The sequence below is a fragment of the Nanorana parkeri genome, unplaced genomic scaffold (genome assembly GCF_000935625.1).
Source record: "Nanorana parkeri isolate BGI_ZX_2015 unplaced genomic scaffold, ASM93562v1 scaffold407, whole genome shotgun sequence".
NCBI classification, from domain to species: Eukaryota; Metazoa; Chordata; class Amphibia; order Anura; family Dicroglossidae; genus Nanorana; species Nanorana parkeri.
In genome coordinates, this window is record NW_017306675.1 from 178,300 (window position 1) to 192,027 (window position 13,728).

Here is a 13,728-nt window from a genome sequence, read left to right on the forward strand (position 1 = left end):
CGCCCAACCACCCCCCCCCACCCCCCCCCCCCCCCCTAAGTGTGCGCTAACCAATCAGTCTCTAATTCTAACTTTCTACTTAAAAAAATTAAAGTATATCTTGACCCAACACAACCCAGCAAAAATGAAATATATTGCAGGTTAGCCAGTCCTTAGATGTGGTGTCTTTTTTCAAAAAAGAACCTGTTAATCCTTCCAGAAATCCAGTGTTCTAGTCTGGAGCATCCCTACAATTCTAGCCGCCTAACGTGTGGGGGTGTGTTGCTGGGTGTCGGCGGTGCAGGTCCGGGAGGGAGGGGCACATGACCCAATGAGATGCTGCCTGAGGAATCCACCTCAGGCTGCTTCATTATAGGGACAGCCCTGGTCCTAGTAATTTCATATGTACTGAACTGGAATCTCAAGCAATGTTATCATCTTTCTTTGTTCTGTTCTGTGATTTACAAAACATATCCATCCTATGTTGTGGACATGAGGAAAGGGGGAGGTGTTTGTGGTTTAAATCAAGAGAGCAGCCTAGGCCATCGATACAGTTAGCACGGTCACCCTTGGACGCAAAATGCATATTTTTGATTACCAGATGAAAATAAAAGAAATCAAGCCTGAAAAAAAAAAGGCAAGCGTCCAGCCAACACATCAAAAGACTGGTAAGCTGCACCTCTTGACAATGTAGTTGAAGGAAATAATTGTGAGCTCTTTCAGTAAGCCACAGAGCAAAATGAAAGAGCAGCAATCCTTGGTAAACAATCAGAATTCAACTTACTAAAACTGAAATCAGCTTGTTATGGTATGCAAGACTTTGCTGTTTATGCTGTCTTCCTGTAAAACTTTTAATGTACAGTATATTGCACATCGTCCAAGGGCAATAGATATTTCACCATAGTACAAAAATAAAATTAAGTACAAATGACTATGTAAGTTATGATATGGAGGGGCCAAGACTATAGTTCTACTATCAGGCAGAGATTACTCCACCTGATAGTAACACAGTCCTTTCAGTGCAAGGTGCTGGAACACAGAGAGCATTCCAGCACCCAGCTCACTGCTGCCACTCTGCACTAACCAATTACACACAGTTGCCCACATTTGAGAGACGTTAGGAGGGACACCTTGTAGGGTCTAAGAGTCTTTATTTTCTTACAGCCACTGGCAGGAACTGACACAAGAGCTTGCACTCACTCAGTGATCCTTACTGAGACTTGCAGGACAAATCCATATATACAGTATTTTGCTAGTTACAGTGCAAAGCTAAGAATTGTAAAAGATGAACAATTTGAAGTACAGACAACGCAAATATTTTGCAAGGTGCAGGCAATAACTGTAGCACCACATGCCTGCCATGGTTTCTCTACATACATGGCACATGGAGAGACTCCCCACACCCCAGTATGCTCAAAGCTCAGACCACCTGCTCACACGATGGGGTCCAGGCCCAGGCCCAGGCCCAGCACAGTAACCCTCAGTGAGCCATCGAGGTACAACTTACTACACAATTAAAACTGTTCCAGCAAATCCTGGACAGTTGGTTAGTATGTACAGAATGTGCATTTTAGCTGTGTATTAGCTGCTTAGCTGGAGTTCCTCTTTAACTTTTATTTATTTATTAAGTTACATAAAACAGAATTACATCATCTAAATTATCCTTAAAAGACACACAGAACTGCATTAAGTAGAAACACAGGTTAGTAGAAGAGAATAACTGGTCCAATATGTGACAATTTTACATAATTGTATTACCAACCAAGACATATACAACTCGTGATTGAATAATAAACTGCATGCCTGCTACGTGCAGATCTTATTTTACTCAATTGGGGGTAAAAGTGAAACCTGTGAGGAGGGAGAGAGAACATAATTGGTGTGTGTGTTTGGGTACCTCTATGAATAAGTCTACGGTGAAACATGTGAGAGGTTGTAGCTGGTTGGGGGTTTGCGGTGTTGGTATTCGTTTCTTTTCTAAACTTTTATTCACTGTTATACTGGATTTGCTGTCAATAAAGTCTGAAGTGTTGGAATTCTTTGGATAGTGCGTTCTGTTCGTATACTACTACATTCCAGGGTGGAGACGCACCTATTAGACCAGCACCTGGGGAGTCCTGATGGCAGCTAAGCAATTGGAGCAGTGAGATTTCCTTTGGCTCTACATGTGTTGGGGGGTGGATAGAAATTGGTCAAATGCTAGATAACTAAATAAGAGATAGGGGGTAACATGCTATTTGATATTACATCGCAATTGTGTAATAATGTGCATTAAAGTCCAAAACCCAACAGTATTAGAGCAGTAGTACATTCCATTAGCAGAAAAGTATCTTTCAGTTCTGCTGGCTTTATTCTACAGCTGTCACATTTGTTATTTTACATGCAGGAGGAATGTACAGCTCCCGCTGTACTTCTGTGCCCATTCGGGAGTAAGCACTGCTGGGGTCATAGACCCCAGTGCAGTGCTTGCATATATGCCCCCCTCTGCTCCAGGCCATTCATAAAATGGGCCTGGGGCAATCTGTTTTGTGAATGGTAATGAGGAAAGTGTGCTGTAGTTCCTTCACTGTCCAATCAGCATGCCGGAAATATGGTGCACTGTTCACCAAACTGTGCTGTTGCCACAGTGAAAACTGAGGTCAAGACTGCAATGTGTGGATACTCAGTTTTACTTAAATACCCATATCACAGGTTCTGCAAACTTTACCATGTGTGACTAGACTGATAGGATTCAAAGCCATTTATAGATCTGGTTACATACCTGAGTTGATGTGTAGGAACAACATTAATATTAGGTATTAATTGTCTTTAAGGACCCATTCACACCTGACTGTCTCATTTTTCAGGTGTCTTTATAAAGTATATAAACAGGCATTTTTGCTCACTTTTCAGGTTTGTGCTTCTTTTTAGTATTGTTTTTAGCCAATGGAAAGCTAGTTGCTAGTCAAGAAAACACACAAAAAACTCACACAAGGCATGTCTTTGTGCGCTCTTCAAGCGTTTTTTATGGTGCTTCAACTGAAGTCTTTTGAGGCCAAAATGCAAAACTCTACTCTACCCCAAAAGAAAGCCATGTACTTTGAGCAACAAGGTTCATCCTGTGTAGTAGCGCACATAAAATTGATGGTGTGAGGCCCTAAGTTCCATCCTGGGACAGCTGCTTACTCTCACTTCGGTGGCCACCTGGCTGGAATTGAATTTGCCATTAATGTTATTTCGAGGAAATAGATAACAAGGGCTGTATTTTTTTACAAAAAATAGTGGTACCCTTAGGGGTTGGCTACGTTTAACCACCTGCGGAGCAGAGTATTGTCAGCAGGAGTGTGCCAGCTGCCAAAGTGTACACATACTGTATAATGGACATGATTATTCGGTTTTTTTTATTAGCCAAAAGATTGTCTACTTTTTGGGCTTCCTGTCTGTTGCTACTGATTTTACATACAATAATGCTGGAAATGAAAAAAGCGACATTCACATATGTTCGTATATGCAGAATAATAATGATTTTATGAAAACCCATGCCTTTGTCAAAAATCCAGCTGCAAAGCCTAGCTTCTTAATTTAAGAATGTATATCTGCATCAATACTGGGTGCTGATTTTGTTGCTCTTGGGCTACAATAACTGATCCATCTGATCACTGGACATATCCTGTATTTTTTTGCTTTCCAGATACATAGATTGACACTAAGTTGCCTTACTTAGAACATGGTAAGTGACTTCCATTATCACCTGTTCCTATTCCATATCAGGTTCTCTGGTTCTCCATAGAGTGGTAATGAAAACATATACTAGACCTCTACTGATGAAATGATTTATGTCACAAGTCAAACATATATAAGTTGGCCTTGTTCATAATACTATTTTATGCAAACACTAAAATACTTCTATTAATTAAATGTTCCTTTTATTATATTTATTTTATTATATAGAAGTTAATTCAATAATTCAGTGTTTGTCTTGCTGCAGTTACACAGCGATTTGATTGAAAAGTCATGTTTTTGTGTCCTCGGTTGAACTCATTAGCTTGAAGTAAATTTTTATTCTATGAAAAGATTTCTAAAAATTTAACCATTACAAAAATAAACAATAAACCCGGAGGTCCTTAAATATACATTCGATTGTGCCTCAATAGGGTTTAACTTATGAAGCTTTTAAAGGATTGTTTCACTGAATAGCAGAACCTCATCAGCGAAAATGTAAGTATAACTGCACTTTCACAAAGCATAATACACTCAGATTTGTCTCTGCAGCCTATGAAAAAATGCCATGATATTTGGTTAAATGTACTGAAGAAATCGTATTTCTAGCACTCTTAGCCTGGCTATGTGTTGGCACCCATCTTATTTAAAAAAAAATATTCTTGCCCACCACTAGAGAGTGATGTTTGGAGACTGAAAAACTTGCTTTGTGATGAATAAGCAACCCATAGCCTGGGAGGAGGCTTTTTGTTATAAATCAGATTATGTCCAGAGTCAGGAACCTCCAGACAGTATCGCTGGAAAAAGAAAGCATTTAATATATATATATATCATACTTGCATTTTCAGAAGCTGTTGGGACAAGTACACAGGTACAGTTTTAATTCAAGTGCAGTTAAACTATAGAGATAGGTGTAGAAATATCTCTCTGTTACATATTGCTGTTTTTCTTTAAAAAACTTTAGTGAAGATGCCATCTTAAAGCATGAGTAATTAAGATTTGTTTGAAAAAGACCTGCTATTAAAATCCATAGTTTCTTTCTGTGGACTGGTCCTCCAAACCTCTAGATGGGAACGTCTCCTGGGAATAGGCATGTGCTGGTGGGACCGCTAAAGGAGTCCATTCCTGCAAGGCATTAAGAATGTATGTGGAAGACCTCTAGTAAATACAAGTTTGGCCAGTTGTAGGATCTCCCAGAGTGTACTCTAATGGAGCAACAAGGTACAGAGATTCTGCCTGCAGCATTGAGCACCCTGAAAGCCCCTGTGCTCAGAGCATGCCAGTGGGTCAGTGGAAGTAGCCTATGTACTTGGGGTCCAGTAATACAGTCTAATTTTTATTTCATGATAAAACCTGCCTCTTAAATTGTGGCCTAGTAATTGTGCGAATCAGGTTTGTACAATATTTCTGACTTTTGGTTCTGACATTATACACTCTAATTTTAATTTCACAATAAAAACCTGCCTGGTCTTACTGTCTTTAAATGAGGCCTAGTAACATGCTGAGGCCTAGTCAATATTTCTGGCTTTCGGTTTAGAAAAAATACGCTCAAATTTTTATCTCACAATAAAATCTACCTGGTCTCCCCCTTTTAAATTATAGCCTAGTAAAAAGGCTGCATTCTACATGCAATGCTTCAAGTCTGTACAATACTTTTGTCTTTTGTCTCTCATATTATACACTCTAATTTTAATTTCACAATCAAATCTGCCTGGTATCTGACTCTGAAATTGCTACCTAGTAAAAATGCTTACATAGTGTGCATTGATGTGTACAATATTTCTGGATGTTGTCTCTGAAAAAATATGCTCTAATTTTTATTTCTCTTTAAAACCTGCCTTTTTCTTAAATTGCAGCTTACAAAATAGGTTTACATGCTGTACATCAAGCCCAAACAATATTTCCCGCTCAGGTCTTTTATGTCTCTCGACTTATGTTATGGCTTATGTCTCTGACATAATACACTGGTCACTTAAAATGCAGTTTAGTAAAAAGGCTTATGTGCTGTGCATGGAGATGGTATTGCCCATCCAGTTACAATGGTTGGCAGGGAGCTTGGCAACACTGATTTTAATTTAGGCTTGGTATTACTCAACTACACTAAGAATGGCGTGTCCATTATGGGCACTCTGGCCTTATTGCTGCCCCTTACCAGGCCTCAATGATTGCTGCCTGAGGTGTCCACCTCGATTGGCCTCATTGGTGGCAAGGCCCTGCGGGTGACACAAAATATATTTTCTATGACTCCCAAAACATTGATTTAAAGCCCAATTGAACTATCAGCTAAAATCAGCTAAATACTTTACAAGTTCATAAAAAAGCGTGCAAAGTATTTAGCTCAGTATTTAGAAAACAATTACAGCCTAGGTAAAAAGTCTGTCCCCTGCCAGCATATTGGAACAAAGAACCCTTGCTCACTGTGAAAAAACAGTGGTCTTTCAATAGAGGTTTAATCAGCAAAACATATCCTCCATGCTTTATTGGAGAGCTCTGACACAGTGGGGGAGGGGGGGGGCATGTTGAACCTCTGTAGGGAGATCACTGCCTCTCTACTCAGGATGTGTCAACTTTCTAAAGAAAACAAACTGTAAAACTTTGCACTCATTTTGTTTCCATGGTCCTTGAATGCATTTAGCTTAAACTAAAATACATGAATATGTAAATCATATGTAAACATATTATGACTTAAGTAAGACAGTGTAACATTAAGTAACCCATGGCAACCATTCCCATTTCCGATAACTGTAATCGGCTCAAATAAGAGATGTACAACATCGTACACATCTATTTGCATATCAATGGAACAACTTGTGGTTGAAATTTTGAGGCCTTTTACAATGAACCTATGAGGGTACAAATATGGGGGATACTATTGCAAACTTGTTTTAAAAGTGCTATGGGACACAAAGAAAAAAGCTTAGGATACAGACCAAAAATTATTGTGTGGAAATACAAAATGCCTGATTAAACAACATATAATTTGAGCCCTAGGAAAACAGGGAACCATTTTCCTAAAAACATTTAAATAAAGCATTAGGACACTCTGATTAGTCCCTACACATCCAAGGAATTCTGTCTGACAAAGCTCCCTGAGTTCACATACAGTATGTGCTGCTCTCCTGGTGCCACTGTGTGCCCTGAGGTGGCTCACATATCTCCACTACCCTAGGCTGCAAAATACCCATCTGCCATATCAAAGATCACCAGTTTGCACAGTGACATTTGCTGCTTGCCTAATGGCTTGATCAGGAGTCTGGACTTCCACAGTGCTGCTGACATGGATTAGGTGAAGTACACAGACATTATTATTATTATTATACCGGGTTTATATAGCACCAACAGTTTGCATAGTGCTTTACAATATAAGGAAGACATTACAATCACAATACAATTCAAGACAAGATGGTAAGGAAGGCCCTGCCCGTGAGGGCTTACAACCTAAAAAGGAGGGGCAAGTCATGTATCAAAAGGAGGTAGCTGTGTGGGGATGAATTGTTTGAGAATGTGATGGTTGAGTGGTTAGTTTGAGGTGGGATAGGCTTCCCTGAAGAGATGAGTCTTAAGCGATCGCCTAAAAGCAGTCAGAGTGGGAGCTAGTCGGACAGGTTGGGGTAAAGAGTTCCAGAGGATGGGAGAGACTCTAGAGAAGTCCTGGAGGCAAGCATGGGAAGAGTTGATGAGGGAGCTGGAATGCAGGAGGTCTTTGGAAGAGCGGAGGGGACGTTTGGGGTGATACTTTGAGACAAGGTTTAAGATATAGCCGGGGGCAGAGTTGTGGATGGCTTTGTATGTCATTGTTAATATATTGAATTTTGCCCTTTGGGCTATTGGAAGCCAGTGGAGGGATTGGCAGAGGGGGGTTGTAGACAGTGAGCGGTTGGTTAGGTGAATGAGTCTAGCAGCAGCATTCATGATAGATTGAAGCAAGATAACCAGTGTAGAGGTAGGCCAATGAGGAGGGAGTTGCAATAGTCAAGACGAGATATAACAAGTGACTGGATGAGTCATTTTGCGGTTTCATTGGTGAGGAAGGGTCGTATTTTGGAGATGTTACGAAGGTGAAGACGGCAGGATTTGGATAGTGATTGGATGTGGGGAAGAAGGGTGAGGTCCGAGTCAAGGATGACACCAAGGACCTAGGCATGGGGGAGGGTTTGATAGTTGTGTTATCAATCGCAAGGGAAAAGTTGGGGGAAGGTGCACAGGCAGGAGGAAATATCATGAGCTCAGTTTTTGAAAGGTTGAGTTTTAAGAAGTGTTGTGACATCCAGACTGATATGTCAGTTAGTAGATTAGTGACATGCAAGGACACTGAGGGGGTGAGTTGTGGGATAGAAAGATATATTTGAGTGTCATCGGCATATAGATGGTATTGTAAGCCATGTGAGGTTATTAACTGACCAAAGGAGGAGTTGTAGATAGAGAAGAGAAGGGGTCCAATGACAGAGCTTTGGGGGACCCCTACAGAAAGAGGAAGAGGAGGGAAGGAGTTAGATTTGCAGGTGACACTAAAGAAGCGTTAGATAGGTAGGAGGAGAACCATGAGAGAGCAGAGTCTTGTAGGCTAAGCGAGTGGAGTTTTTTGAGGAGGAGCAGGTGGTCATAAGTGTCAAAAGCAGGAGAAAGGTCTAATAGCAAGAGTAAGGAGTAGTGGCCATTGTTTTTAGCTGTTAGTAAGTCATTAGTGAGTTTTAGGAGGGTGGTTTCAGTGGAATGTAGGAGGCAAAAGCTGGACTGTAAGGGATTGAGAAGATTATCAGCGAGTTGGCGGCTCAGGCGGCTGTACATAAGGCATTCTAGGAGTTTGGAGGTGAATGGGAGTAAAGAGATTGGTCTGAGATTGTTGAAGTTGGTAGGGTCTAATGAGAGTTTTTGGGGTATTGGGGTGACCAGGGCATGCTTTAGAGGGGAGGGAAAGATGCCAGTGGAGAGTGAGAGATTGAAAATGTGAGTAAGAGAGTGTAGGATAGAGCAAGAGGGTGACCAAAGTAGTGGTAAAGGAACAGGGTCCAGGAGGCGAGTGGTGAGGTGGGTGTCAGAGAGAAGCTTTGTAACCTCCTCTGTGGTGACAGGGTCAAAAGAGGAAAGAAACAAGTGTGATGGTGGGTTTGGTACATTAATAGGGGAAGATTACTGGACAGTGGCGATCTGATACCGAATTGTATCTATTTTGTTTTTTAAACGAATGGCAATATCCTGTGCAGTGAGTGAGTTAGTGGGTGGTGGCGGTGGGGGACATAGTAGAGAGTTAAAAGTAGAGAAGAGTTGGCGAGGTCTGGATGAGAGTTTGTTAATGAGAGTGACAAATAAGTCTGTTTGGCAGCACGGAGGAAAGAATTATATTTTAGGACCTTTTTACACAGACATCTCTGTTTATATTTGTCATCCTATGAGGGCTGTTGGAAAACCTTTTGATCCTTATTTGTACCTATTCCAGGCCTTTAGAACAAATAGTATTTCTTAATGGGATTGCATTTAATTAATGAGGCACAACATGTGATAAGTATCATGCTGACACACTATATGAGTGCTTTTAAGGCAGATTTTAACTACCTTGGACTGTTCCTAGGCACTATGTCAGAACTCTTGGGCACTCTTTGATAATAGATTGCAAGGTTGCAAAGGTTAATGCGTTTCTCTTACAACATCCTTGTATGCAGTAATCATAGCTTCCACAGCTATTTAAAGTTGTTGCACTTTTCTTGGATCTATAATATTGACATTGATAGTCTGTAGGACTATCTGGGGAATTTCATCCTGAGTGCTCTGTGGCTAAAATATGTATTCTTCTGATATTCAGGACAAATCTCAATGTACATACAGTAACTATTTTATTGGAACAACAACGGAAGCTTTGTCCTACTACTGGGTTTGGGTCATTATATCCATTTGCCTCTAGGTTGTGCAATTTAGCCTTTTTAGGACCTCTTTAAATATTGCCATATAGACGTTTGTGCTTGTGCTCTTCCTCTAACAATTGTTTTTATTAAGAAATACGCCATATTTGAACTTCTGTGTAAAAACTAGTCAGAGTGGCCCATTATTTTATTTTAAAATTAATTTTCTGTTTAATTTTTTTTTTTTTTTTAAAGAAGGTGGCCCCTGCTGATTGTAAATTCATTCATTAGAGTAATTAACCTGGAAAGAAACAGCATAGGAGTTAGATGTTTCAGGTGTCCCCTAATGCATGCTCGTTTCAATACTATAATTGAAGCAGAGATCAAGAGGCCACCCCCTGAACGTTTAAAAACAAGTTGGCAGTGGCTCCAAGAATATATACTGTATCTATTGTACATATATAATACATATGTATACATTCACATACTTTAGCATTAACACTTACCAATTAGATACATGCCAATCCAATCCCCTGCATCCACTTCCTCTTTAATATCCCAGTAGATAACCAGGTCCTGGGAGTGTCCAATAGCATAATAGGAGCTGCTGACCATCAATGTTGACCGACTATCCGAAGTGACGAGGTCGGTGTCACTGGTAGACCGTGGTATGGTTATTCCTTCATGAGGGCCATTCCTGATGTCCATGTTATGAAACTGGTCAGGATTGTAGCTGTACCTTAGAGGTTCTTTACACCGGCGCCTATTTTGAGAGTTCCTCGAAGGAGAAGCCATGGCAGCCAGGCCGAGGAACCTATTTTGGTACAAATTCTGAAAGGAAATGAAAGATATTGTTAAAACAAAGTAATTGTAAATAAAATATGTAACAATTTATAAAATAAATGGAAATAAATAATTACATAAATCTTTTATAATACTAATATAATACCGTTTCAATTATCCAACTCCTAGCCTTCCTCTTGGCACCTAACATGCTCATATTTTAAAATCCTGAACCCCCTTGTTGGCTAAAATACAGGCTAAGGAGCCAAAAGAACTGTTTTAAAATACCTTAGCCTCATAGGCAGAATGTGGTTTATGCTAAAAACAACAGACAATTTTTATTTGATTCTACCCCATCTGAAACTCCCTCAAAACCTACAGTGTGTTACAAGGCGACTAAATGCCTCCTGCCACTCCTGTGACAATCATCTATATTCCTGAATCAACATACAGTTATATGTGCTTGTTATGACAGTAAAACAGTTAGGCAATTGTAATACAGTCAGAAACAATTAAAACCTTTTTAATCTAACTTTGTACAGCAAGCATTAAAAAAAAGCATGGCACCAGCAGCATCATAAATCCAAAGAACAGTTTTTTCCTCATTTAGTGATATTGGGCAGAACTATCCCATTTCCTAGTAGCAACCGTGTATGTAGATCTGTTGTTTTAAGGCTGTGCACACCATGTTTTTGCAGAAAAGTGCATGTTGCCACAATGCGTCTTGAGTTGGGCTATTTTTTTGCATCGCACTGCACCACAATGCACATCTGTCAGAACAACATCATACGAACGCATTTATGCCGCATGTTGCGGTAATTACGTGGTAATGCAAATAAATGGTGTGAACGGGCCCTTATAGCATAGAAGTAGCCACTGTCCTAAATGCATACAGCTGGCTCAGGCTTGTTAGACATCATCAGTGCAATGTACTGTATGTAATTTATAGGTTTTAAAGAGTAGAGCTTTAGCAACATCGGGAATGTTTAAAGGGTTTACACAAAGAACACATACCAACCCTACTTGTTATTTATTTGCTATAGAACCCAATTGGTAATAATACACATGCCTTGCCTAGCCCTCCTGACCTAAACAAGCAACCCCTCTCCTCAACTGCTAGGATAGCAGAATACACTGATCTTTTCAACCTCCGTCTGAAATCTTTTTACTGATGCCTATGCCTATGCAGTGAGCCCTGGCTCCTTATAGATTTGTATAGGGCATCTCCAGGGTTGGACAGCCTTAGTGAGTCTTTGCAGGCTCACTTCACAGGCACATTTTAGCTAGAGGATGTAAACATGGGGGCAAGTTGGGGTTATTATACCCTGGTAAATAAGCTGGGGTGAGTTTAAGTTAGGAGACCTAGGCAAGGTGCATAAGTACTTTGTTTGAAAATATAATTTCTCTTAAACTAACGAGGTAATGGTGAGTGGGCAAAAAGGAACACAAAATCCAAAAAACAACTTATTAATTGGTGTGTGGACTCATGCAAAACATTCCTTTGTATATGTGTGAAACATTAAGGGTCTTCCTAAAAAGAGCCCGTATCACACAGGGGGCTTCTTAGCTTTAAGCTTGGTGTGATTATGGCACATTGAAGTGCTTTTAGATTGCAAGCCCTCAAGGGCAGGGCCCTCCTTACCATCTTGTCTTGAATTGTATTGTGATTGTAATGTCTTCCTTATATTGTAAAACGCTGCACAAACTAATAATAATAATAATTAAAGTGCTTATTTATATATTTAATTATTTATTTTGCATTATGTGACAGAAAAATTAAGTGCAAGAACAATGTACCTAAACGATCTCACATTATATCACACATATTCACCACACATCCCTACCCCATGGGTAAAATAAAAGTTATTATCCCTTATTAAAACTGTCTTGCTGCTGGACGATATGAAACTACTGTATCCCCTGAAATATCTTCATTTTTTTAAAAATTTAGAAACTATCTAAACCATTACTAATAGGACAATGATTATATTTGATTTTATATGATGAAATAATCAGTATTAACAAGATATATTATTATATAATTATTTATAAACCGTTCACAAAACGCTAAACATATGTACACCTTACACAATAAGCTGCATTAACAGCAGTAAAAAAACACTTTTTTTTCTTAATAATACTTACCCAATGCTCTGAGCTGGCTTCTTGTTCAAGCCTCACTGCCCCTCCTCTGCAGCGGTCTAAGGTCCAGTAAATTCTTCACGTCCATACACTGTATATGCTGAGGAAGATGTCAATGCTGCAGCGGAGGAGGAGCCAGGCTGAAGGGAGCACTGTGACAGCTGGCTGGCTCGGAGCTTTAGATGAGTATAACTTTATTATTTTTTTCACCTTGACCAAAACGAGCACTTCACCCTTGCAGTGCAGGGGTAGCCCCACTGCAAGGGTTAAGAAGTCTTGGCCAGAGATTTTTTTTGAAGTAGTAGTAGTGGCTGGGTCTGTCCCGGATTATGCTGCTGTAGGTAAAGATACGTTAAAAAGGGTCCACACTGCAGAGCTCTTTCTATTTGGTTTCTAAACAAGGGCTTGTGTATTGTCCTGCTGCTAGACAATTTCTAACAAACAGTTTATAGTTTTAGGATTTTGGTAATAATAATATGGGGGATGAGAAGGGGGTTGGGAAATATGGGGTTGTACTTTGTTTTGACATTTTATAACATTTTTAAGACAATGCAGTGTGGTACTGCGAAAAAAAGAAGCCAACAAACTATACTATTAAACTGTTGTGCCTCTGACCTATCTGTACAAAGCTGAGGTTTTTTTTGGGTTTTTAAAGTCACCTTTCCAATAAGTTTTAGAACTGTTGTGGCTCCTACTTTCACCTTTCAACTTAGGTCTATTACCGCTGGATATAAAATCTGTCAAAACTATCTAAAAAAGCCTTTAATTTCATGCTGAAATTAATCAGATTGGGGTGATGCTGTTGTATGTACTGTATATCAAGCAATATTATAACAGTAAAAAAAAACACCAAATACACATGCAAAACATGTGATGACAGAATGCGGTGTCGCCGACACAGTCCGGGAGCATTCCATGGTTTCATAACACCACCTACAATGTAAGGACATCTCCTAAGCATGTAATTAAAAGAATTGGTGTTTTCCTCATGTCGCCCTCAAAATCACATTTGAGCCTCTCTCCGTTGTATGCTACTTTTAATTTTTTTTGGTAGATGTCTTTTATGGCAGTGTCAAGCTCCCCATAGCCTTTCAAAATTCCTTGCATATTAGCACTGAAAACGGCCAAAACTGATTTTTAAGATTCGCCCTCATAGACTTTAATGGGGTTAGGTTTCATTTTTGCAATTTGTGCACTTTACAATGGGTTCTACGAACACACTGCCACATTTGCTCATCACTGCTGAAAAGTTTAGAGCTATACAGACAGTATATATATATATATATAT

The 13,728-nt window shown here is 39.7% G+C and overlaps 1 protein-coding gene across 1 annotated transcript in view; it reads right to left on the reverse strand.

Annotated features, from left to right (window-relative positions):
• HECW1 (HECT, C2 and WW domain containing E3 ubiquitin protein ligase 1) overlaps window positions 1-13,728 on the reverse strand; it is a 242,690-nt gene that overhangs the window by 121,907 nt on the left and 107,055 nt on the right. Inside the window, exon 2 of the mRNA XM_018559623.1 lies at window positions 10,022-10,346. Within this exon, the coding sequence (XP_018415125.1) occupies window positions 10,022-10,346 (325 nt within the window). The remainder of the gene's footprint in view (window positions 1-10,021; window positions 10,347-13,728) is intronic.